The sequence below is a fragment of the Dendropsophus ebraccatus genome, chromosome 4 (genome assembly GCF_027789765.1).
Source record: "Dendropsophus ebraccatus isolate aDenEbr1 chromosome 4, aDenEbr1.pat, whole genome shotgun sequence".
NCBI classification, from domain to species: domain Eukaryota; kingdom Metazoa; phylum Chordata; class Amphibia; order Anura; family Hylidae; genus Dendropsophus; species Dendropsophus ebraccatus.
This window is the reverse complement of record NC_091457.1, coordinates 145968895-145996219: the sequence shown is the minus strand read 5'-3', so window position 1 is coordinate 145996219 and position 27325 is coordinate 145968895. Positions and strand designations below refer to the sequence as shown.

Genomic DNA, 27325 nt, shown 5'->3' with positions numbered 1-27325 from the left:
TTACAAATCTATTTAACTTTCTGAAATCGGTTTATTTGAAAGAAAAATATTTTCACCGGAGTACCACTTTAATACTACAGTTTCATTTCATTGTGCCTGCCATATGACCCGTCTGATGGGGTAAGCCAGAAATAATAGACATCAAGTTTAACTAAAATGACGGAAATCCGCCTGTAGTAGAGACAAGTGCATTGCAGCTGGGATCAGAATAAATGAGAATTACAGCTTATGGACATTTTTAAAAAGCCGACATTAAAGGTTGGAGTGTAAGACATCACATTCTGTAGTTAAAAGTTAGAGTCAGGGCTCTATGGAGAGAGGGAAAAAAAAGCATACTCACCTTCCCTGATCCACTGCCTGGCAACTTCTGATCCCTGAACAATCACTGCTGCTTCCTGGTTTCTGCAAAACTGTTTCCTGAAGGAACTACCCATTTAGGCAATCACCTGACCTGCCTCAGATAGTGATGCAGAGACAGCGTGTCACAAGAGCCAGAAAGGGCAGGGCAGGGCTGGCGTCAGCACAAGGCTTACCTGGGCAAGTGCCGGGGCCCACAGCATCTCTTGGGGCCCAGAGAGGGAGAGGGGCCTAGTTTTCTGATGTTCAGCCTACTCACTGTAGTGTAGGGTGAGAACTGAACATCAGAAGACACAGGAGAGGGAGCAGGACCTGCACAGAGAGAGAAAAGGGATAAGGACCTGATCACATGACCTAAAGGTCCTCAACCTTACAATGTGGAGAGCACCCAAAAAAGTGGAAGAGGGAGAAGACTGAGCTGTAACTGCTGTGTGTCAGTGTCTATGTCGATAATGTATGTTCGTACATGTTAGTGGTGTCTCACGTTATTGTGCATAGTGTGTAAATGAGGGGCCCGTTGAGTCTCTGTCGCCCAAGGGCCCACAAAAACCTGTTGCCGGCCCTGCCTCAGGGTGTCAGCAGCAGCTGATCAGAGCAGATGATTATGATTTTTTTTCATAGCTGCCTGACTATGCATGTGAATACCCTGTTTAAATAGTATCTTATATCTGTTATCATAAACCGAATTGCTGCAAAGTATATCATAGTTTTAAAGAGGACATGTGACATCTCCCACTGTCATGCATGTGGAGCCAAACTACGGGCCGCATGATACACTGATGGACTCCCTTGTCACAATGTTCTATAATGTGACCATTTCAGAGAAATGGTAGTAGTAAGTTTGGAGTCATTAGAGAGGTACAACTGGCAACATTTTACTTGTTAAATTGGGTTAATTTTATTTTTACATTTCTGGAAAAAATGTGTACTGGAAAAACTCAGTATGCTGAGGGGAAATACTAAAACGGGTTATGCTATTTAAAAAAACAGTACTCTTTTATATATTATATGGATATAGATTTACTAATCCACCTTGTGCCTGCGATTTTAAAATTCTGCTGCTCTTGGCTACGACCCACTATGGGTCAGGCATGCTCAGTTCCATTGCAATGCCCAGGTAGTACTGGCAGTTGGTCTCCACTAAGCCTGCAATCAAAGGGGGTTGTGGGAAAGTGTGTGTACTGCTGAATGGCAAAAGCAGGGTCACAGTTCATAGAGGAAACCAGAAAGTGATCAAATCCATGGGAGAGAAAAACAGTACAGTGCAGTAAGTTACTTTAATAAAAACAGCACATTTGTATATACAGTGGTGCCTTGGATTACGAGTATAATTCGTTCCGGGACCGCGTTTGTAATCTAAATCCACTCTTAAACCAAATTTTCACATAAGAAATCATAGAAATGCAGACAATTGGTTTCACACCCCAAAAATAATAATTTATTATTCTGAATAACATGTAAAACTAATGAAACAAACATTCAGAAACAGAAGAATCTGTGATATTATAAGTTACTGTACAGTAATGGAGAGGATGGGAAGCACAAGGGCTGACAGAGACTGCAGGGAGCATGAAGGAATGAGCAGGGCAGATGTGGGCACATACATGCAGCACTCTCTGTCCGGGGAGAGAGGGGTTACAGCTATGGAGAGATTACCTCCACAGTCCTGTCCCCTGATGTAAGCCCCAGCCTGAAGTGGATCTGCTATGATTCGGAAGGTGAGGGAGACTTCCTGGGTCAGAGTACGGTGCTGTAGACCCCGCTATGCAGACCATGCCCCTCCCCCACTCCCCCTCCCACCCAGTACAGGGAGCTCTTAAACCAAAGCAATGCTCTTAAACCAAGTTAAAATTTTAAAAAACTGTGAGCTCTTACCACTGTATATGGTAAACATCTGATTTCTACCAACTTTGCTTTATAACACAACACCTTATAAGTCTTTCATGAAAATGTCCTTAACCAGAAGTGTTTTTGTTTTATTTTTTGCCATATTGTCTTTGTTTTTTTAAAATAATATAATAGACTAGAATTGTAGCTAATATGTCTGACCATAACACTAAACTTCATGGGGGGGATTTACAAAGCGTATGCCACAGAGAAGGTGCAGATTCTCCCCTTCTTCCTGGCGTACGCCTCCCATACGCCCCGCTCGCCCGATGGGTGGGCTGGCAGAGCTTGGGGGGGGGCATAATGAGGCGGGAAGGAGGCGTGGCCTCCTCCCGCACCTCATTTATCATGATTTACGCCTGCTCGCAGGCGTAAATCATGACGCAAATCTACATCTCTTTAGAAAGTTTTTTTATTAGTATGTTCCCCCATGGTATCCAAAGCCTGAAGTAGGTGAATTGTACACATCCCGCACCCCACTGGTTATGGGGGCAGCTGTGATATATGGAGACTCTTCTCCTGCTTCTATCTCATACTGCAGCTATACTGTACATAGAGTGCTGACCATCCATCAATAACCTTCTTATTATTGGGTACAGTTTATTTGGGATAAAATGTTTTTTTTCTTTTCTTTAAATACTTTTTCTATTGCAGAAAGAAAATACGTAAGAAAATCTTACAAGAAAGCGAATGAGATGGATATATCAGGTTATAAGCAAAGTAAGTAATGGTATTTTTGCTGGTAACAATAATTTTTTATTATTATTATTATAATTATTAATATTAAGTTTAAACGGATTTTCACTAAAAACGAACTGCTGCCTGTTCAGGCTATAAAAAAATAGTACTATACTCAGATTGTCCACTCCAATGCCATCACTCTGATCGACCCCATTGCCTCTATTTACCTTCACTGATGATATACTCTTTTGGCCCTCTGAAGATGCTCTGGGATCTCTGAGATTGCATTGGGTTCAGAGCATCATCAGGTCACATCATCAATAAACAGGCGGATCGGACAGACCATAGTGCAGGTGCTGGACTTGGCTTTTCGAGTACAGTACAGTTTAAAGGCCAGGGCTCACACAAATTTTTTAAAAGGCAGGGGAGGACCATAACAATCTATCATAATTCACCTCTCCCTGTGCCAGTTCAGCGCTAGTTTGCCGCCCTGGGACCCCTGCCAGACTCCGGGATTTATTCTGATCCTATGTCACATCTCGGCTGATGGACTTGCGGCTCAGCCAGTCAGTGACTGGGGTCGGACACCGCACCAGTCACTGATTGGCTGAGCTCACAGTTCATCAGCCAGGGCAGGCATTTTCCCCAAAGTCGTGACATCATCACAACTCGTGGGAAACTGCCTTCTGGTGGGGGTGTCCTGGGGCCGGTCTCGGGGAGAGGTAAGTAAGGACTGGTTATTACATTCCCCCCTGCCGGCTGCCCATTTTTGAAAATGACCAGGTTTCTCCTTTAATTTTTTTGTTAAAGCGACTCTGTACCCACAATCTGACCCCCCTAAACCTCTTGTACCTTCAGATAGCTGCTTTTAACCCAAGATCTGTCCTGGGGTCCGTTCAGCAGGTGCAGTTATTGTCCTAAAAAAAAACCTTTTAAACTTGCAGCCCTGTGTAAAATTGGCGTGGCCTAGAGTGTCTGTGCATTAGGCTGGCACTGCCTCTCCATTCCTCCTCCCCACCCTCCTCATCATTAGGAATGCTCCAGGCAGGTATTCTTCTATTCCTCACCTGTGTGAGCATTGCACATGAGTTGGATCATTAAGACACCTGTGCAGTTTTTAGACAAGTGAGGAATAGAAGAAATTCTGCCCGGACCATTCCTAATGATGAGGAGGGTGGGGAGGAGGGGTGGTGCAAGCCTAGGGCACAGACACTCTAGGCCACGCCAGTTTGACACAGCGCTGCAAGTTTAAAAGTTGTTTTTTAGGACAATAACTGCATCACCTGCCGAATGGTGAATGGATCTTGGATTAAAAGCAGCTATCCGAATGTACAAGCGGTTTGGGGAGGACAGATTGTGGGTACAGAGTCACTTTAAATTGGTGAACTCTTTTAACCACATAGATGACACAGCTATTTAAAAAAAAAAAAAAAAAAAAAAACAGCACTACCCCGTTCTCAGGTTGTGTGTGGTATTGCAATTTAGCTTCTTTAACTCCAGTGAAACCAAGCTGTAAAACCACACACAAAACTGAGAACTGTGAAACCTGTAAGAAAGCAGACATGTTTTTCTTCAACTGCATCTCATCGTTCTTGGGAAGGTGGCCGCCAGATCTCTCCTCTAGCCATGGAATAAATAGAGGTAGCTGTGCATGAATGCATCCCTCTGATCATTTCTATGGGAGTTATACAGACAACAGTAAGCGCAAAATCTACAGTTTCTGCAACAGCTATAGAAGTGAATGGACAGAGACGCGCACGTGTAGAGCTACCTCTCTCTTTATTCTCCACCTGGGAGCGGTGGCTGCACATAACATAGAGATTGGGGGACCAAAGGTTTTTTTCTTGGAATTTCTGCATTGCCACATTATATAGCCCAAGTATCATGAGGTCCATTTTTGTATATCATTTTAGAACTTGAGAGGTAACGGGTATATTGGATAAAAACTTTTTCTTTGACTTCATAGTAACATCTGTACAAGTGAAAAAGGAACCCACCGATCCAATTTTGATTGAAGAGGCGAGCTTTGGGGGGGCAATCGTGAAGATCGAGCAGTGTGAAAGTGACAGCTATGGTTTTATCTGATTAGAATAATGCGCAAGTGGACACAGTCGTAAAAAAATAACTTTTTGACTTGCTACTGGGACATGTCAAAAGTTTTAATTGCTCTGGGACCCACACTGATCAGGAGAACACGCCTGGAGAAGCATGCAACTCCATTATACATCTATTGGGCTGTCTGGACGGAAATGTTTGACAGCGGGGAAGTGCTGTCTTTATAACATCTGACGCGTGAAAAGTTTTTTTTAGTACGCTTTAAAGGGGTACTCCAGCAGTTTTTTTTATTTTTCAGATCAACTGGTGTCAGAAAGTTGTAAAGATTAGTAATTTACTTCTATTTAAAAATCTCCAGTATTCCAGTACTTATCAGCCCCTTTATGTCCTGCAAGAAGTGGTGTATTCTTTCCAGTCTGACACAGTACTCTGCTGCCACCTCTGTCCATGTCAGGAACTGTCCAGAGCAGTAGAAAATCCCTATAGAAAACCTCTCCTGCTCTGGACAGTTCCTGACATGGACAGAGGTGGCAGCAGAGAGCACAGTGTCAGATTTGAAAGAATACACCAATTCATTTCCAATTTATTTGAAAGAAAAAAAATTCCATTGGAGTACTCCTTTAAATTGGCTGTCCCTCATATATATGTTACTTTTTCTGTCTGTAATAATTTCCCAGTCAGATCAGAGAAGATGTCCACCTCATGCGTCAGATTTGGAGGTCACACATGCTCAGTTCTGCTGCTCTGTGATCCTTTTGTACACAATCAGTGATTTTTGTACACAAGCAATGACTCAGTAAGTACCAGTACACTAGTTTCTAGTTTCTCGCTGACCTTGGCCAATGGGTGGACATCCAGAAAGAGAATCAAAATAACAGGTGGCGTCATTGCAAGTATAAAACTGAAATATCAAGATGGAGTGCATGTGTTTTTTATTTTTTTTTATAACTTAAGAGGTTTTTCAGTGGAATTTTTTTTACATTTCTTTAATAAAGTTTTATGACTTTATACGATAGTTTTATTAAAGAAAATGTATATGTTGCAGTGAAATGATAGAATCCAGGGTTTTGATTAAGTTCCATCATTTCCCTAGGGATTTGATCAAATACCTGATCCCTTTCAGGGAAATTATGGAATGGACAATTGAGGAGTCACCCGGCTCTATGTTTGGTGGCGGACGGAGGAGGAGAGCGGCACACCTCCAGGCAGACATATGGTGGCGGGGTGGACGGAAGCTCCCAGCAGGCATATGGCGGCGGGGCGGACTGGGGGCAGAGCGGCACACCTCCCGGCAGACATATGGCGGCGGGATGGACGGGGAGCAGAGCGGCACACCTCCCCGCAGGCATATAGCGGCGGGGCGGACGGGGGACCAGAGCATTACACCTCCCGGTAGGCATATGGCATTGGGGCGGACAGGGAGCAGAGCAGACGGGCTGGGGGAGCAGGAGGCATGTTGCTGGGCGGGGCAGAAAGGACCAGAGACGGATGAGGGGGAGAGCGGCACTCCTCCAGGCAGGCATATGGCGTTGGGGTGGACAGGGAGCAGAGCGGATGGGCTGGGGGAGCAGGAGGCATGTTGCTGGGCGGGGCAGACAGGACCAGAGACGGATGAGGAGCAGAGCGGCACTCCTCCAGGCAGGCATATGGCGTTGGGGCGGACAGGGAGCAGAGCGGACGGGCTGGGGGAGCAGGAGGCATGTAGCAGGGGAAATGAGCGGAACGGTGAGCATAGAGGCGGATGGGAAGCAGAGCGGACAGGCTGGGGGGAGCAGAGACGCGATACGGTAAGCAAATTCTATGTCGGAGGGGGAAATGATTCATTTCCTTGAAAGGGGTCAGTGATCTGATATAATCCCTAGGGAAATTATGGAACGGCGCGGTCATTTAATAATTTCCCTGGATTTGATCAAATCCCTGATTCTTTCATTTCACTGCAACATATATATATTTTTACATCGAGTTGCAGCAGTAGAGTAGCAGACAGCTTCCCCAAGTATAATGCTATTATGCATAAGAGTATGTATGCAGCAGCTCTAGCAATATGTAGTTGTGTCGGGACCCTGCAGTTCCCAACACAGCCATTGATGGCAGCAGAGGGTCTGCTTCACCCCTCACTGCTGCTACTCAGTGTAAAAATGTAAATAAATATTCTGTCAGGGAGCAAAGCCCTATGCACAAGGTAAGGGCACTATGGCTGCCAATATCATGTGGCATTCTGGCTAGGGGGATTGTGGTGGGACACTGTGGTACTGTATCAGTACCTTATCACCCAGATATGTAAGTAAGGTGCAGTTTCAATATTCTTTTATCATTATGAGTGTGTAAGGTCTGGAGAAAAAAATGTGAATGTTGTCCAAAAAAAGTCCGTATTTTTTCAATAAAATCCTATGAATTGTGTTATGTCTGACGTGGATTCTTTAAAGTAATGGTGGATATGATTTTTATCGGTGAGTACATGCCCCACATCCCATATATAGTGATGGGATACAAGTAGTCAGGCCCTCAGAGAGGTATATCCCAATATAGGGGAGTACACATAGGGCGAAAAGCCCCAGATCTATCACTTGATGCTGCCTGACCTCTAAGTCATCTGGGCGGTCCCTAGTGACTTATCCCTGCCCCACTAGCCTTGATTGATAGATACTTCCCTATACCCAAACAGGGGAGATCTATCAATCATGGCTGTTGGGGACCATCCTGATGACTTGTGGTTCAGGCAGCATGAAAGTGATGTCAGGTTGTCTTAAAGGAGTCTTCTAAACACAGTTGTTCCTCTTTAGGTTTTTCCCTCATGACACACACCCTGTCTTTATAGATCTTTTTTAGTATCTATATATTTATTATATATATATATTATACAAATATTATATATATCAAATAAAATAATATATATAAAAAGAACATGCAGCACTTCACAGCCATCTGTAATACTGTTCACTGTTAAAAGTAGCTGAGAAAGGGACTACTAGAATGATTCATATATACACACTTGATTTATTCATAGTACTTGTATAAATAAGGCCTCCAAGGAGGGGACTCTGAGGGGGGCATCAACACATCCGCAAAAAACTGTCCATTCACGGGCGGTGTCCTGTGCGGCTGTGTCAGTACACTTGCGCAAACTTTCAAACAGTGTGGGAGCTCTTGAAATCATAATTAATCATGATGCTGGTAGCTCCGAGGTCCACTCCGCAGGACACAGTCAGTGCACAGATGTGTGCATTAGCCCTAAGGGGGCATTCACACCCCTGCAAAAAACTGTCCGCGCACAGACAGTGTTCTGCAGACTGGGCCACGCAGCTGTGTCAGTACAGTACTGCGAATTTTTAAAAAGTTCGGCGTTCCCGGCACCATAATAAATCATGATTCCGGGAGGTCCGGTCTGCAGTATACTGTCTGTGCACAGACTGGTTTTTGCGGATGTGTGAATGCCCCCTAAGTCATTTCAATGGTTTGATCCAAATTACTTTCACATTTACATATACAACCGCAATATATATTTTGTCCAGTCAAAAATTGTAATGTCGACGTATTATGATTCATATGATGACAAAGATATGATGGTCACCGTGCAATTACATGGGCTGATACTATACATCAGCCCTGGGCTATTGTAAATGTGTATTGTTATAACAATACAGATGGTGAGTTATATGTGTAAAAGGTGGATTATATTATGAAGCAACATGTTTTTCTGCAAGTTGTTAAGGGGTCTCCAGGATTAGGAAAAACATGGCCCCTTTCTTCTAAAAATAGCGCCATTCTTGTCCTCACTTTGGGTGTGGGGTTTCGCAGCTCAATTCTATTGAAGCAAATAGAGCTGAATTGTAATACCACACACAACCTGAGGACAGGGGTGGCGCTGTTTTTGCAAGAAAGTAGCTGTGTTTTTTTTTCTAATTTTAAAAAAGACAATTTATGTGACTTGTCCTTATCGTTCCTATTGCCTGCGTTTGTTCTTCTTACTGGTAGAGCTGGCAGGTATCTTTCTTTTCTTCCTGTTTTTATTATCCTCCCATCCAGGACAGGAAGTGAATTTAGCATTTCTGACATTTTGGCCTTTTAGGTTTTTAGGAGTTGCACAGGTGGCCCCCACCTTTAGATTCAGGCTGTTGATCCATCTGTAAGATTGGGGAAAAAAACAACAACTTAATATCTGCTATTTATAAAAGGAATTACAATCCCCCATGTACCTGATAACCTGTTGAACTTTGACCTCCACTAAGGTGGGTCACTCATGCTCAGTTCACCTGCAGTCTCTTGATCTGTCCCATTAATACTGGCAGTTTGTCTTCACTGCACATGAAAGCAGATGGGATTATGGGAGTATATGCACTGTTACCGAGCAACAGCAGGACCACAAAGAGAGAAAACCAGGAAGTGATCAGATCCATGAGGGAGAAGAACCGTACTCTTCCATCACTTCTGATAAAATTACATTGAACCAATGAATCAGGGCAATGACAAGGACTGTTCTAGTAATCACCAGGTATTAGATATTGAATGTACGACTGACCACCAGGAATATCCTGACAACTGGGCATTAGACATTATAATAACTCAACATACAGGTGGCATCAGTGGCGGATTAAATGTACCCTGGGCCCCGGGCTGTCCACTCAACCTGCCCCCCCCCCCAATCCGCCCAAACCATCCAAATTAAAATCCGCTACTGCCCCCCCCCCCCACGCTGTCCCCAATAAACACTGCCTGCCTCCCCTCCCTGCTGGCGACTATAAACATGTTTGGTCCCTTGCTGCTACTCCCAGTAAGCATTGTCCAACCCACCTTCACTGCCCCCAATAAACATATTGCCACTTGTTCACCCGCTGTTGCCCCCAACAACCATATTGCCACCTGGTTTCCTGCTGTTGCCCCCTCCCCCCCAAAGGTCACAGCTGCACAGAGGTTGTCAGGATAGGAGGGTGCTGATCTTATAGGGGAGGTCACAGGGTCACAACAGCACAGAGGATGTCAGGAGAGGAGGGTGCTGATCTATAGGGGAGGTCACAGCAGCACAGAGGATGTCAGGAGTGGAGGGTGCTGATCGATAGGGGAGGTCACAGCAGCACAGAGGATGTCAGCTGGCTCCCTCTATAGCTGTCCCCCTCTCCCCCCTTATAGATGGTCCCCCTCTTATAGATGACCCCCTCTTTCCCTCTTATAGATGGTCCCCCTCTTCCCCCCCTTATAGATGGTCCCCCTCTTTCCCTCTTATAGATGGCCCCCCTCTGCCCCCCCTTATAGATGCCCCCTCTCTTTCCCTCTTATAGATGGTCCCCCTCTTCCGCCCCTTATAGATGGTCCCCCTCTTCCCCCCCTTATAGATGGTCCCCCTCTTCCCCCCCTTATAGATGGTCCCCCTCTTTCCCTCTTATAGATGGTCCCCCTCTTTTCCCCTTATAGATGGTCCCCCTCTTCCCTCTCCCCCTTTTAGATGGCCCTCCTCTTTCCCTCTTATAGATGGTCCCCCTCTTTTCCCCTTATAGATGGTCCCCCTCTTCCCTCTCCCCCCTTTTAGATGGCCCCCCTCTTCCCCCCTTTATAGATGGTCCCCCTCTTACCCCCTTATAGATGGTCCCCCTCTTTCCCCCTTATAGATGGTCCTCCTCTTCCCTCTCCCCCCTTATAGATAGTCCCCCTCTCCCCCCCTTATAGATGGTCCCCCTCTTCCCTCTCCCCCCTTATAGATGGTCCCCCTCTTCCCCCCCTTATAGATGGTCCCCCTCTTTCCCCCTTATAGATGGTCCTCCTCTTCCCTCTCCCCCCCTTATAGATGGTCCCCCTCTCCCCCCTTATAGATGGTCCCCCTCTTCCCCCCCTTATAGATGGTCCCCCTCTTCCCCCCCTTATAGATGGTCCCCCTCTTCCCCCTTAGAGATGGTCCCCCTCTTTCCTCTCCCCCCCTTATAGATGGCCCCCCTCTTTCCCCCCTTATAGATGGTCCCCCTCTTTCCCCTTATAGATGGTCCCCCTCTTTCCTCTCCCCCCCTTATAGATGGTCCCCCTCTTTCCCCCTTATAGATGGTCCCCCTCTCCCCCCCTTATAGATGGTCCCCCTCTTCCCCCTTTTATAAATGGTCCCCCTCTTCCCCCCTTATAGATGGTCCCCCTCTTTCCCCCTTATAGATGGTCCTCCTCTTCCCTCTCCCCCCCCTTATAGATGGTCCCCCTCTTCCCCCCTTATAGATGGTCCCCCTCTTCCCCCCCTTATAGATGGTCCCCCTCTTCCCCCCCTTATAGATGGTCCCCCTCTTTCCCCCTTATAGATGTTCCCCCTCTTCCCTCCCCCCCCCCCCCTTATAGATGGTCCCCCTCTTGCCAGCAGATAACTCACAAAAAAAACCAAAAAAAAAACCACAACTCACCTGCCATCCATTCCCCTGTCGAGCCTCTCGCCTCCTGGTCTGTCCCTCGGCTGATGTGCGGCTGCCGGGGGTGACCCGTCCTATCCCCGGCAGCGCACGCATCAGAGAGCTCCCTCTGCCGGGGATAGGACGGGACACTCCCGGCAGCCGCGCATCAGCCGGGGGACAGTACAGTGGCGGCGGGGGACAGTATAATGTGGGCGGCGTGGCATGGGCCCCCCCGGAGCCTCGGGCCCCGGGCGGCCGCCCAAACCGCCCATATTATAATCCGCCACTGGGTGGCATATAGATGCAGTGTTAATTCATGACATCATATTTCAAGGTGTGATGTAATTTATAACGTGAGGGGGTGGAGTCTTGCCGATATATTTGGAATTGTTTAGTGGTGATGGTGTAAAGTACAGGCAGGGCTTCTTACCTGTGGAGATGGAGCAGTTGGCAGTCACAGTGAAAGGGATTATTAGCCAAGTTAATAACTTCAAGTCCATTGAAGTTTTTCATGTTCGGAAGACTCTGCAGGTTGTTGTTCTCCAGATAAAGACTCTTAATATTTTTACCAAGGCCTGAAAAGGCCCCATTGGAAATCTAAAGAACAGACAATGGGGAACGGTTAGATTTGACCATCTATAAGGCTGGGTTCATACTGTGTTTTTGTTGTCCGTTTAATGGATCCCTTTTTAAACGGTTACTTTTAACATACAGAAAGATGTGTTCAACCACGTTTTGTGTACGCTAAAAAAAGAAAGAAAAGAAAGAATGCGTCCGTTTTTTTTAAATAGACGTCAGTGGAAAAATGGATGCACACAATTGCATCCTTTTTCTCCCATTAAACAGATACGTAACGGGATTCTGACTAGGTTCGTGCCGCCTTAAAGGGAATGTACCATCAGGCCCGGGCTCTGAAGCACTGGAGGCGGGCTGACCCACCCCCAGTGGGAGGAAACCTGCCCCTCTATGACACTGCTCCATTAGAATCAATGGAGCTGTATCATAGAGGTGCGGGGGTTTCCTCCCACTGTGGGTGGGTCAGCCCGCCACCAGTGCTTCAGCCCAGGCCTGATGGTACATTCCCTTTGAGGCTGGGTTCACACACAGTATATTTCAGGCTGTATATTTGAGGCTGTATAGCAACCAAAACCAGGAGTGGATTGAAAACACAGAAAGGCTCTGTTCACACAATGTTGTAATCAAGTGGATGGCCGCCATTTAATGGCAAATATTTTCTGTTATCTTAATACAATGGCTTCTGTATTGAAATAATGGCCGTTATTTACCGTTATATGACGGCCATCCACTCAATTTCACCATTGTGTGGACAGAGCCTTTCTGTGTTTTCAATCCACTCCTGGTTTTGGTTGCTATGAGGACCTGACATGAGGACCAAATACAGCCTGAAATATACTGTGTGTGAACCCAGCCTAAATGAAGGCAGGATAAGCTAGTGACAGAAATGCTGAACAGATCAGTGTATTACTTACATGATTCTGTTCAGCCATTCTCCTAATATGCAGGAGAATATTATTCTTGCCGCACCCCTCCCCCCGCTGTCCTCTAGCTGCTGATTGACAGTTGACTGCCTATACCCAGCTTGGATAGATAACTGCTAGATAACTGGATAGATAACAGCAGCTAGTGGGTGGAGTTTTCTGCTTCTCATGAATATCCAGGACTACTGAGCTCATGCACATAATGTAGTGGACTACTTATCCTCTATGTTACCCAGGAGGATATCTCTGGATCAGCTGCACAGAACAATGTAAGGGATACATCATTCTGTTCAGCTTCTCTGTCACTAGTTTATGCTACCCTGAGATAGGACACCATAAACCTACTGACTCTTTAGTCTCTTTAAACAGACTGCAAAGAAGCACTGTGACCCGAGCGTAACGTTGATTCCTCAATACTTTTACTGTGCAAATAAGAGAAAGCTAAAAGAGTCCACTACAGTAACTATCCAATAAGGAATATGAGAACTCTCGTTTTCAGACGTAAAGTTAAATATTTATTTTAAACATGCGAATAACAGTTTGGAGCAAAGTTCTCGGTCAGGCTATTGGGAAAGATAGGCCAAAAAAAATTAACCCTCTAAGTAAAAAGCATTGAGAGCAAGCTGCTAGTATACTTACTATTATGCAGATACAACTACTGTAAAAGGATAAGTATCTAATAAATGAAGGTAATTAACACCTCTTTACACTGGCAAATCATCATTAATATTTATTAGTCTATTAACATCAGGATAATTTACCCAGTGTAAATGCACCAACAGGTTATCGCTGATTGTTGTACTGCTTGGGGCCTTTTACACGGTCTGATTATTGGCAATAAGCATTCTTAGAAATACTCATTCAGCTGATATTCGGCCTGTATAAAAGTGTCAGCAATCGGCCAACAAACAGGGAGTCCATGACCGTCCAAACTGCCAACATTATCACTGTCAGGGCTGCTCCGTCTATGAGGCAGAGTAAAGTCTTTGCCTATGGCGGGGCTCTGCTGAAACTGAAAGGGGGCAGCAATTCAGCCTCCAGCCTTTACTACTGCACACAGAGAGGGAGAGTGGTGAAGGACCTGAGTCACATGACCCACAGGTTCTCAAAGTTTAAGTGTGGAACAAAATTGGTCTGACTGCAAAGGGAAAGATGGGGAGCTGTAAGTGCTGTATCTATGAGTCAGTGTGTGTGTGTCAGTGAAGGTATATATCTACTGTATCTGTGTGTATTTGTGTTTCCGTGAGTGTGTGCATGTACTGACTCTGTGTGTCAATGTCAATGATGCAGAGAGCATTGTGTCAGACTAAGGGCCCTATTCCACCGGACGATTATCGTTCGCGTAATAGTTAACAATTAATGATCTCAAACAATCGCTATTGAGAAAGACCTGAAAACGTTCACTCATTTCCATGGAACGATAATCGTTACTTATGACCGTATTTTCGTATTTGTTTTTTCTTCGCTATTTCTCCGCTATTCCGTTCGTATCTACTACGAACGACTGAACAACGTCTTATTCAATGCGAACGAGCAACGATAAAAATAGGTCCAGGTCTTATAAAGCGATCAACGATTTCTCGTTCGGTCGTTAATCGTTAACTGCATTTCAACCGAATGATTATCGTTTAGATTCGAACGATTTAACGATAATCTGAACGATAATCTTCCGGTGGAATAGGGCTTTAAGAAGAAAACACCATTTCCTATAGAGCAGCAGATAAGTATGGGAAGTCTTGAGATTTTTAAATAGAAGTAAATTACAAATCTATATAACTTTTTGACACCTTGATTTGAAAGAAAAAGGCTTTTCGCCGGAGTACCCCTTTAAGGCCTTGTTCCCACTCAGTATTTTGGGTTGTTTTTTCACCTTTAAATAGTTGTAACATAATTACAATTATTGAAGTTATAAGGATAATCTTTTTATCCAGCATTCCTGTAAAAATCACATACACTGACCATTCTTGTGACACGCTTGGGGCATATAAAGTAAAAGGGTTTTCCTGTTATGGTGTAAAGGAAAAACATAAAAAAAAGGTTGAAATTATACATTATATGTCATAGTTGAGTATTCTATTTAATACAGAGGGACCAAGATAAAAAGGCTACTGCACAGTGTATATTCTGGTAATATAAAATGGGATTCCGTGGTGTCCTAATGCTCACAGTGGCATGTGTATATATCAGAAGTATTTCTACATTTGCTTCCACCACCCACTGTAAACTTGGCATAAACAGAGCCTTAAAGGGGTAATCCTGCAAAAAAAAATAAATGTTTTTTCTATTTTTCTTTAATAACTGTATCTAACTTTGTAATATGACTTTATTAAAGGGGAACTATCAGCAGGCTAAACTAATCTAGCCTGCATATAGCCCCCTATTGCTCATGGGGCTTGGAATGATATTATGTCTCTTACCTTCATCCTCAGCGCCGTCTTGCTGGACCAAGGATTACATTAAAGGGGTAGTGCGGTGCTACACATTTATTCACTTATTCTTTATTAATTTATTCCCTCTGGCTTGTCATCAGCTGCTCAGCTGCGATTGGCTGAGCATAGTTATGCTCAGCCAATCGCAGCTGAGCAGCTGATGACGCGCAGGGGGGGGGGGGAGTTATGAGGGAGGGCTGGAGCGGTCCGTCCGGACTCCTGAGATGTGTTCGACCCAAGATGGCGGCTGGGGTCGACAGTGATTATGTGAGTATAATGCACCACACTTCCGGGGGTGGCGTGGGTGGGGGGAACGCGGGGAAGGGGCCCATTCACGTAAATAACACACATTACAAAGTAGTATAACTTTGTTATTTGTGTTATTTAGTAAATAAATGTGTAGCACCGCACTACCCTTTAAAATGTGCACAGGAATGGTTCTGAGGATAAGGGTAAGACAATTTCCTTCATCCTTAGCGCCCCATCAGCAATAGAGAGCTATCAGCAGGTTAGATTCATCTAATCTGCTCATAGTACCCCTTTAAGGCTATGTTCACACAATGTATGAGTCTCTGCCCGGATTATCCCGGCCGCTACCGTAGTTCTGGCCGTAGTCTTCTGATGCGGGCGCATCAGAACCTGCCACTGCACAGAATGAAGCAAGTGGCCAGAGCCGCTCGCTTCATCATGTGAACTGACATGGGTTTCTGCGGCCGGAATTCACTGAATTGCAACCGCAGAAAACTGACATGTCAGTTAGTTGCGGGTCCGCATGGGATCCCGGCTGGAGCGTATACAATGTGTATACGCTCCGGCCGGGATCCCATTGAAGAAAATGAGGGTTCACAGGCGCATAAAGTACAGCCGTGCTTTTACGTAGTGTGAACATAGCCTAGTTCTGTTAGCGTTGTCATAACATGAGATGATGACCCACTCCCATAGAACGGCTGCACAGCATAGAGTTTTTGCTGACCGTCCATTTCCGGTGGGAGTGGAATGTCATTGTATGCTATGAAAACGCTGAGAGCAGAGCAGGCGGCCTGGGATCTGGCAGAGAAGGAGAAATGGGACAGGTAAGTGTACTTACATTTCCCTGCAACCCTGGCAACATGCCTAAGTATTATATTTTTCCGAACAACCTCTTTAAGGGTATAAACACACACACCGTATACGCAGCGTATTTACTGCTGCGATACGCAGCAAATACGCAGCAGATTAGATCTAAATAACTGAACACAGCATCAAATCTGCACCATCAAATCTGCTGCAGATCTGCTGCGTATACGGTGTGTGTGTTTGTACCCTAAAGATGATGGGGAAAATTTGTCAAACATGGTGTAAAGTGAAACTGGCCCAGTTGCCCCTAGCAACCAATCAGATTCCACCTTTCATTTGCCAAAGAGTCTGTGAGGAATAAAAGGTAGAATCTGATTGGTTGCTAGGGGCAACTGAGCCAGTTTCACTTTACACCATGTTTGATAAATCTCCCCTAATGTGTAAATTTAAATGCTTTTGTGTTGTTTTTGTACATTCTAAGGCCACCTGGAAAATAATGTTTTACCGGAGCAATTTTTTCTGTACCTGTTGCAGTCTCATGTCATTTAGATATAGATGCTGCATTGATTGTGATACTGGCATGAATGCGCCATTTCCAATTTTTTGGATGGGATTCTTGGATAGCTTCAACTCCGATAATTTAGGAATCCCTTTAAGAGCCTGTGTTGGTACCTCCGACAGCATATTCTCATCCAAATAGAGTTTTTCGAGATCCTTCATATTCCGAAAAGCTGTCGGAGAAATAGAATGGATCATGTTTCCAGTTAGATATAACCAGTGAAGCTTTTGCGCCCCAGCCATATTGTTGCTAGACACGGAGTTGATGGAGTTATGCTGCATGTGCAATGAAAAAAGATTTGGAAGAAGCTTAAATGTTTCTTTGGGAATACTACTAAACTTGTTGTGGTCAAGAAAAAGATAGCCGATTTTTGTAGCCCCCTGAAAGACATCGGGGTTTAAGGAGGAAATCTTATTATGTGATAGGTAGAGATAAACCAGGTTTGTCATCCCCATGAATGCTCCCGTCTCTAGGTCATTGATCTCGCAGTTCTGTAGATGCAGCGACGCAACTTTTTTCATATCCGAGAAAGCCCCCTTAGGAATGGTGTGGAAAGTATTTCTACGTAGATCGATGAGGGTAGTATCCGCATGAAAGCCTTTGGGAATCTTCTGTAAAGATTTATTCTCACATATTGCATGTTTATCATCTGTTTTGCACTCACAACCCTTTGGACAGTCATCAACATCAGGTTTTTCGGTGACCACTGGTATCCTATAAACGTCCTCCGGGAAATTTCCACATTTTAGATCTCTCGCTCTAAGAGAGTCCAAGTGATCTCCAAGAAAATGGTTGGGGCCAAAACAAAACAGATCAACTTTCACCCTTAACCTATCAGCCCATTCCTTAAAGGGTCTCAAAAAGCAGTCGCAGATAATCTGGTTTCCCGTCAAGTTTAGTCGTTTTAGTTTTTCCAGTCCGGAGAGAGGTTGTATTGATCTGATCTGATTATTACTCATGTCAATTAGGGAAAGTTGTTTGCTTCTTTCGAATGCCTTGTAAGAGACGTCCTGCAATGCCATGTTATTGAGGAGAAGCTGCTGTAGAGATGCCATCTGGATAGCTTCCTCTAAAATAAAAGTCATCGGGTTCCACCCAAGCTCCAACCTAGTAACGCCGGTTAGTCTTGACAGTGCTTCCCCTGGTAGGTACTGCAGTTCATTGTGGTCTAGACTTAGTCTTTTCAGGTTTGGAAGCGCTGCAAACGTTTCAAGCGACACAATGCTGATCATATTTCTAGAAAGACGCATCCATTTAAGCTGCAACAGTCCCTGAAACACCATATCGGGCAGATAGACCAAGAAATTGTCTTCAAGATTCAAAAAGTTCAGGAACCCCAACTGACTAAATGCTCCCGTCTTTATCTCCTCAATGCGATTTTTGTCAAGTATGAGCTGCTCGAGAGATGAAAGACCATCAAAGGACTCCTGCTGGATTATAGCTATCCGATTGGAGCCCAGATTGAGGTACCGTAAACGAGCAAGATTTCTGAATGCCCCTTCCTGAATCGTCTCAATGCTGCAGTTTTGTAGACTGAGATGAGTTAGGTATGGGGTCGGGATGAACGCTCCTGTAGGGATTACCTTAACTTCATTTTTTTGGAGGTTCAGCTTCTGGGTGTACTAGAAAGACAAATGATAAAACTTTTTATAAGTTTTAAACTTATTTACAGAATTTGAAAAAAATGTAGACATGCAGCTTCATGGCAATCATCAGCCCCTGATATATCTACGTGGGTACTGTAGGGGTTTCTATGGGAAAAGCAATAAAAAAAATTACACTTTTTTTTAAAGGGTTCCTTGGAGAGTGTTTTTTTTATTTTTTTAAATCAACTGCTATACAGATTTGTCAATTACATTTTGACTATTTAAAAGTCCTTCCAGCTGCTGTATGTCCCGCAGGAAGTGGTGTATTCTTTCCACTCTGACACAGTGCTCTCTGCGGCCACCTCTGTCCATGTCAGGAACTGTCCAGAGCAGGAGAGGTTTTCTATGGGGATTTGCTACTGCTCTGGGCAGTTCCTGACATGGAAAGAGGTGGCAGCAGGGAGCACTGTGTCAGACTGGAAAGAATACACCACTTCCTGAGGGGCTTACAGCATCTGAGAACTGCTGGAAGTAATTTACAAATCCGTATAACTTTTGGCCACCAATTGACTTGAAAACATTTTGTCTCCCTCAAGTGAAAGCAAATGTAAAAAGTTAATACCTAGGTCAAACCAGTATCCCACAATATCTACACTGACCTGTGGGATCATATCTGGTATCTCGGTCAGGTTCTTGTTAGCGCAGGTCACAAAAGTTTTGATATTGTCACAAATGCAGACTTTAGGACAGGGATCTGATAGACTTGGACTTGCAAGAGTCAAAAGTAGAAAACAATGCAGGAACAACATCATAGAACCTAGAAAAGAAAAACAACAGAGTGAGACTTTTTTTTTTACAAAAATTATAAGTTTTCAAAACTAACATGAACTGAAATAGTTGTGAAAAGTATGTGGACTATAAGGCTAAGGCCACACGGTGACTTTGGTCATGACACTGCTTGTCGGTCTCAGGTAATACATGATGTATCAATATCTTGTAACTTCCAGGTTGCGGCCAACCTGACCCCATTCACTTACAGTAGATGATTCCTGCAGTGTGACTTGACAATCTGTGGCTGTAGGACCCTTGCTGTATTACCCTAGTCTAAAATATATAATTTATATGCTTGGAGTAATCCATCTGGTATGCTAAGCAGGTACAAAATACCCACAAACAATATAAATCAGACAGGTTAGTATACGTGTTAGATTTATGGTCGTTCCTTTCTCAGAATTTTCAGTTCTGGTTGCTGAATGTCACAGCTATCCTTACATCTATCCTAGTAAATATTCCGAGCTGCAGCAATCCATCATGACCCTATTAGATCCTATTAGATGTTTAACTCTTTCCTCTACAGACAATTGTACCAGATGGAGATCTTTACATGCTCTGAACAGCCCCATCCCAAAGCTGTTCTATAGGATTAAGACCTGGGGATTGTGAAGGTTACGAAAAGAAGGAAAATTTAAGGCCCTATTCCACCAACAGATCTGACAACAGATTATCTGCCAAAGATTTGAAGCCAAACCCAGGAGTGGATCTGAAAAGAGGAGAAATCCAGTCTTTCATTTATGACCTGTTCTCTGTTTATAGTCTGTTCCTGGGTTTGGCTTCAAATCTTTGGCAGATAATCTGTCGTCAGATCTGTTGGTGGAATAGGGCCTTTACTATCACGTCTTTGAGGTCAATCTATGACTATCCAATCCTTGCCTATGGCACATGGCCTGCTGTCATAGGAAAAACAGCTGCCATGAAGGGATATCCATGGCAGGTATCGGAGGATCCAGGGTGGGTCAAAAATTTTCTCTTAGGTCATCATGGTAGTCAAAGTGGTCATCTGCTGTTATAGTCCATCCATGTTAAGGAATGATATGTTGTACAGAAAAGAAGAGAGGAGGTTCATCAGCACCAACCAGTCCTTAGAGATTCCTTATATCAGGTGCTTGTAAGACACTCCCGAAGACATGCTAGTTGCACACCATCATTGTATTTTGCAGCAGTCTCCTTTACTCAACCTGTTCATCACAATGATTTTGGACATCCTCCTCTGGCCCCTTTCATACACCCCTTTCGCTGAATCTTTTCTTCTAGGTCCCACCATTCTTATGTATTATTAACACTGTTGCATGAGATAATCCCACAAGGTTTGCAGTGAAATCCTGGCCTGACTTGTCTAAATGACCAGATCTCGTTCCAAGTCACTTGATATAATGTAAATTCACACTGAAACTTACATGTGTCATTTGTCTAATTTTCATACAAGGAAGCTTCAATTGTCAAAAAGCAGTGGTCCCACCATCCCACCAGTGGCCTACATGGCAGTGTACATGTCCCCACAAAAAGGACAAGTATGGAAACATTGATCATCACTAAGGTCATTGGCAAGTGGTAGACGACTAGTAGTACATTATATTATAGGGAAACTTGCTCTTAAGGATGTTACGGGGAGCACCATGGCTTTGGGTTCTCTACCTTTTGGGAAGGTATCAAAATTTGGTCTTCAATAAAACAGTATAAAACGATGAAGGTTAAATCATCACGCAAAAGAAATGACAACATGTTGAATTCATAGATGATCCATTTAGGTGGGGTGTCCATGGTTCTTCATAGTTTTCTATATTTACAAGCAGTACTGATCTTTACAAAAAGAACTTCAGTACAGTGATCTACAGTCCTCACCTTGTTAGATGATTTGGCACATTCTCCACAGAATCTTCTGAGTGTGTACCTGTGCAAGTCTGATTTTAGGTTTCTGATCATTTTTTATTTTTTTGTGCAATATTATGGTGACAGCCATCTTGCCTGAGCTGTTCCTAACAGCATTTAGAGCTATGCTGTACAAGAAGGCCAATGGGCATAGACACAATGGTCTGGAGCTGACTATAGACATGAATGGGAGAGTTTTTTAGGCATGCTTTGTGACCTGTGCATAGGTCATTCTACCAGAAAGGGGCCTGAGCTCTGAACATCAGCATAGCATGTGTTGATAAGGAGAACGTTGCTGGAAGTGATCTGTACTGAACATGAAGGGTCAGCTCATTATTAGGCTTAGTGGGCACAATGAAAATGATTATAAAAATTATTCTAAATTTAATTTCAGGAATATTTTATATTATAGATAGTAAAATGATAGTAAAATTAATAATTAAAAAATTTTCTGATGACAGATTCCTTGTAATGACTGCTGGCTATAGTGGGCAAAAAAAAATAACTTCAGTGGTGACAGAGAGGAACATGCTAGATGTTTTTTTTTTCTAGATCCTAGTTATACTTCCGTGTCCCTCAGACTTCCATACATTTTTTAACTTTTTTTCTTTTCCTCATGTGATACTTTTCTCCCCGGCTGATGCTAATAAGAAGAATGTCGTTCTCCCCAGGAGATGAATGCCTTTGGTTTATAATCCATATCATGCTACCTACCATTGCTAAGTAGTTGAACTAATGTAATTTGTATACATAGAAATTTATGTTATTAACGTAGAACTGATATATTTTGAATCAAGGGTCAGGGTGCGTTCACATCGTCAGGACTGGATACACAAGTTTTTTTATTTTACTGACAATTACAGTGATTTTCAAATGTGTTTTCTGGCCAAGTGGTTTTTACAAGTTTTTGATCTGTATTTTAAAAGCATAAAAATGCAGCTTGTCGAAAAATAATGGCTGGAAAAATAAAATTTTCCAGCGATTTGGTCAATAGTTTTTTTTTTACATTTTAGATGTTATTTGGCTTTTTTTTTTATTCAGTTTTGCTAGAGCAAATGCTATTTTGAATTTTTATTTATTGGGCTGAAATAGAAAAAAATTGCCAACAAAGTTAAAAAAAAAAAGATGCATTTTAAGGATAAACAGTACCAGTCATTTAGAAGACCTTTTGACATGTCACGGGTCAAAACGTTGCTTTTTTGTACTTGGTTATACAATCATTTCCTGAAGATTTTTTCACCTGTTCGACTTAATATCCCATATATCGGTTGAGGTCTTTAATCACAATAAGTGCAGAGAAGTGCGGAGTAGCACATTCCCACATTACTTTCCCTGCTGTCAATCATCTCAATGAGCAACCCCCATAGACCAGGGATGGGAAACTTTTGGCTCTCCAGCTGCCATAAAACTACACTTCCTACCTTCCCAAAGCCAAAGCTTTGGCTGTCCAGGCATGATTGGAATTGTAGTTTTGCGACAGTTGGAGAGCAAAAGGTCCCCATTAGAAATGAGCGAACCTCGAGCATGCTCGAGTCCATCCGGACCCGAACGTTCAGTATTTGATTAGCTGGGGCTGCTGAAGTTGGATAAAGCTCTAAGGTTGTCTGGAAAACATGGATACAACCAATGACTATATCCATGTTTTCCACATAGCCTTAGGGCTTTATCCAACTTGAGCAGCCACCACTAATCAAATGCCGAACGATCGGGTTCAGATGGACTCAAGCATGCTCCAGGTTCGCTCATCTCTAGTCCTCATCCCTGCCATGGACTTATAATAAAGTCGCTTGGATGGAGATTGCTACGAGCCGGGGATGTGAAATGTGCTACTGTGCTCTTCTTTTGGATCATTTTTCTGATCGGTGTGGATCTCGACAAATCAAATCCTTTTTTTTCATGCACTTTTTGACTTCCCATAATCTGAATTTAGGGTCCTATCAAACAGACAGATTTATCTGATAGATTATTGAAGCTAAAGCCAGAAACAGACTTTAAACAGAGATCAGGCCATAAAGGAGAGACTGAGATTTATCCTCTTTTCAAATCCATTCCTGGCTTTGGCTTCAATAATCTGTCAGGTACTGTAAATCCGTTTATGTAAAAGGCCCATTAGACGAAACAATTTTTAACGATAAACGATTAACAGTAAATGATCACCAACAAGATTGTTTATTGTTAACCTGAAATTGTTCACCATAATACACAGAACGATGGTCGTTACTACGATTATTTACTTCCATCTGATCCCAGCAAGAGAAGAAATGATTTGGAATTACACTGAAAGACTAGTGAACAAATGTGGAATTACAGCGAACAAATGCGGATTTACAGTGAACGATTAACAATGATTTTAGGGTCAGATCTAAATTAACGAGGAACAACGTACAAATTATTCAGCACGGCATGGAGAGAAAGGAACGGCTGCACATCCCATCTATGGCTGACACTAATGCCGCTAGGCCTATTTTAAAAATCAACACCAGAGTGTCTGTATATAATTTGATCAAACCATAATAGCCCCGTGTACCACGTACAGGTCCCCTGGTTCACACGGGTCCCTACGCTAACTCCACACCATGTCGGTCAGTGACCGCCAACCCTGCAAAGCGTGCACATGCAGGGAAGGGAGGCCATGGAATGGCCCTGCAACCCCGATGTCGCAGGACCAAACCCAAAATGCCCCACCAGAACCCGCCCAGCATCACCAGCGGGGAAGGCTGCCCCCAAACAGCACAAGTATGATATTACACTCACCACTGCTGCTCACACAGAATGGGGAAGACTTAAGGTACTGACATGTGAGCACAGGCATATCCTGCTAATTTTGGTCATGTGGGTCTTATAAAGGAGTGCGAGCTGTTCAGAAAAGGGAGAACTGTAAAACACGACATGGAGAGAAAGGAACGGCTGCACATCCCATCTATGGCTGATACTAATGCCGCTAGGCCTATTTAAAAAATCAACACCAGGGTGTCTGTATCAATTTGATCAAACCATAATAGCCCCGTGTACCACGTGCAGGTCCCCTGGTTCACACGGGTCCCTACGCTAACTCCACACTGTGTCGGTCAGTGACCGCCAACCCCGCAAGGCGTGCACATGTAGGGAAGGGAGGCAACGAAATGGCCCTGCAACCCTGATGTCACAGGACCAAACCCAAAATGCCCTATGGGAACCCGGCCAGCACCACCGGCGGGGAAGGCTACCCCCAAAGTATGAATATGGTATTACACTCACCACTGCTGCTCACACAGAATGGGGAAGACATAAGGTACTGACATGTGAGCACAGGCATATCCTGCTAAGGGACCCATGTGAACCAGGGGACCTGCACGTGGTACAAAGGGCTATTATGGTTTGATCAAATTATATACTGACACCCTGGTGTTCATTTTTAAAATAGGCCTAGCAGCATTAGTATCAGCCATAGATGGGATGTGCAGCCGTTCCGTTCTCTCCATGTCGTGTTTTATAGTTCTCCCTTTTCTGAACAGCTCGCACTTTATAAGACCCACATGACCAAAATTAGCAGGATATGCCTGTGCTCACATGTCAGTACCTTATGTCTTCCCCATTCTGTTTGAGCAGCAGTGGTAAGTGTAATACCTTATTCATACTTGTGTTGTTTGGGGGCAGCCTTCCCCGCCGGTGGTGCTGGCCGGATTCTGGTGGGGCATTTTGGGTTTGGTCCTGTGACATTGGGGTTGCAGGGCCATTCCATGGCCTCCCTTCCCTGCATGTGCACGCTTTGTAGGGTTGGCGGTCACTGACCGACACGGTGTGGAGTTAGGGGCTTGTGTGAACCAGGGGACCTGCACGTGGTACACGGGGCTATTATGGTTTGATCAAATTGTATACAGACATCCTGGTGTTGATTTTTAAAATAGCCTAGCGGCATTGGTATCAGCCATAGATGGGATGTGCAGCCGTTCCTTTCTCTCCATGTCGTGTTGTACAAATTATACAGATTATCTTTTAAATTCGACACTATAACAAATTTTCCGCATGATAATTGCCCCTTAAGGCTATGTTCACATTACGTGAACATCCGGCCGTTCCGTGACGCGCGCCCACATCAGAGCCGCTTGCTTCACTGTGTGAACTGACAGGTCCCTCTGCGGCCGGAACTCAATGTGTTCCGGCCGCAAATAATGGACCTGTCAGTTTTTTGCGGCGCCTCATGTGATCCGGCCGGAACGTATACGATGTGTGCACGCTCCGCCCGGATCCCATTGAAACTGTCCACACCGCAAATCTACGGCCGTGGTTCTGCGGCGAGAACTACGGCTGTAGATTTACGTAGTGTGAACATAGCCTAAGGCTCTATTCCGCTTATCGAATATCGTTTAAAGATTCGCTATAATGATCGATCGCTAGATTTTGTAGCTAACGATTCTGAGGTTATTACATTCACGATTACTGTTATGAACGATCGTTTTTACGTCGTTATATGGTCGCTAATCATTCCTCAGGACAGCCCACACAACATGTTTTATCTGCGAACGTCTTATCACAAAGATATGTGAACGATCGTCAAACTACCAACAATAATTTTTCAACATGTTGAAAGACAAAAATGAACGATTTTTCGTTCAATCGATGGGTGTTATTACACAGACAATCGATCATTTTTGATCGTTATAGTCAATTTTTTAAACGATTATCGCTCCAGGTAATAGGACTCTTAGGCTAGGTTCAGGAAATGTAGTTTTTTTAAACAATATTTTCTAAACTAAACAAAGACTAGATAAAAAGACGATAGCTGTAAGTATTTTTGTGAATCTTTTCTTCCTTTTTGGATATCAAGGTGAAATCCTTGATCTCCGGCACATAAACATCACGGTGCCCGGCTAACAGAGCCGCTACTCTACTTCTTGAATAGAAGGCCATTCAGCAGAGTTTTCCACAACATGCAGAGGAAATGAGCTGAAAGATGAGCCTGTCGGCCAGCTCCTCACACGGTCACTAGACGCGTGCCTGCTGCTGCAAACACCCAGACGCCACATTCTCCTGCAGGATATCCCAGTCATCTCGCTTATATTTTATATAATGTGCTTGGTTATAATACACACAAATATCCAATACAACAAACTTTATGATGATGTCACGATGATGACACCAAACTTTGATAAATTTTGTAAAACTGCAAATTTACTAAATTTTTGCATTATAAAAAAAAAAAAGAGGATGACTCACTGAGAAATGGTAATCCGGCGTGGATGGCAGATGAAGAGATTGTAGCAGGTACAGAAGGTCTCCTAGACGTACAGTAGATACTCCGGTGATGTTTAAATGACAAGGAGGAGACAGGAGAGGTGGAGCGAAGAAGTGGAGGGAAGGAGGGGGCCGTGTCAGATGCCACATACCTCCAAAATACCTCACTCCAATTATACAGGGATTGCTTAGTACATAGTATACAGATGTGATACTGGAAATAGATTCCCCCATCCATTCAGGTAGTTTGCAATGTTGCATGAAATAGTTTATGATTCATAAAGCAAGTCTATAAAACTTGATCTAAAAATGTATAAATAAAAAAGGAACACTTTACCCATAATCCCTCTGATGCTCTGGTGTCCCCAGCCAGGCCTGCTGTGATAATATTACACACATTGCTCACAAGAATTAGCAGCCAATCACTGGGCTCAGTGGTCACATGCTGTGCCTGCAGGAAGGAACCACTGCGGCCAGTGATTGGCTAAAGCATTGTGTATGCACTGGAGAAGCCTCAGCACTATGGGGGAGATTTATCAAACATGGTGTAAAGTGAAACTGGCTTAGTTGCCCCTAGCAACCAATCAGATTCCACTTTTCAATCTGTGAGGACAGAAAAGTGGAATCGGGTTTGTTGGAAAGACTTTTTTTTTTTATTACATGGGACAGTTATCTACTGAGCAGGTCAGCATCACCTTGTGTAATAGGGCCAGTCCAGTCATCATCATTTGTTGGCTGATCGAGCCATCTTGGCCTGGCAAAAATCATCAACGATCACTGCATATCTCAAACATATGAACCATATGAATCCAGCGATCACTGGGATGGCCCTCAATTCTCAGTGCTCAAGCCATGTAATAGGCTCTGGAGCATTGGACCATCTACTAGGTCACTGAGCCAGAAATGGCTTTAAAGATATTGGAAACATAAAAGACTG

At 43.9% G+C, this 27325-nt stretch overlaps 3 protein-coding genes across 3 annotated transcripts in view; 2 read left to right on the top strand and 1 right to left on the bottom strand.

Annotated features, from left to right (window-relative positions):
• L3MBTL2 (L3MBTL histone methyl-lysine binding protein 2) overlaps positions 1–5405 on the top strand; it is a 34014-nt gene extending 28609 nt beyond the window's left edge. The window contains exons 17-18 of the mRNA XM_069968936.1: positions 2899–2964; positions 4892–5405. Of these exons, the coding sequence (XP_069825037.1) occupies positions 2899–2964; positions 4892–5010 (185 nt within the window). The 3' untranslated portion in view covers positions 5011–5405. The remainder of the gene's footprint in view (positions 1–2898; positions 2965–4891) is intronic.
• Positions 5406–7957: 2552 nt separating this feature from the next.
• On the bottom strand, positions 7958–26452 carry CHADL (chondroadherin like). Its single transcript, XM_069967349.1, has 5 exons — positions 26371–26452; positions 19128–19285; positions 16849–18504; positions 11770–11936; positions 7958–9104 (listed from the first exon to the last, which is right to left on the bottom strand). Exons 2-5 carry the CDS (start codon positions 19278–19280, stop codon positions 8924–8926), a joined length of 2157 nt encoding a protein of 718 aa, XP_069823450.1. The 5' UTR covers positions 19281–19285; positions 26371–26452; the 3' UTR covers positions 7958–8923.
• The window catches only part of HEBP1 (heme binding protein 1), a 45115-nt gene continuing 27172 nt past the window's right edge, over positions 9383–27325 (top strand). Inside the window, exon 1 of the mRNA XM_069967351.1 lies at positions 9383–9472. Coding sequence (XP_069823452.1) covers positions 9431–9472 — 42 coding nt within the window. The 5' untranslated portion in view covers positions 9383–9430. The remainder of the gene's footprint in view (positions 9473–27325) is intronic.

Excerpts from the sequence above, each read along its gene's own strand:
- CHADL (XM_069967349.1), bottom strand. The coding sequence starts at position 19,280 with ATGATGTTGTTCCTGCATTGTTTTCTACTTTTGACTCTTGCAAGTCCA. Across the intron at positions 11,937-16,848 it reads ATGACATGAGACTGCAACAG|ATTTCCAATGGGGCCTTTTC; the intron begins GTACAGAAAAAA and ends TCTGTTCTTTAG. Across the intron at positions 9,105-11,769 it reads CAACTGCTCCATCTCCACAG|ATGGATCAACAGCCTGAATC; the intron begins GTAAGAAGCCCT and ends CCAATCTTACAG.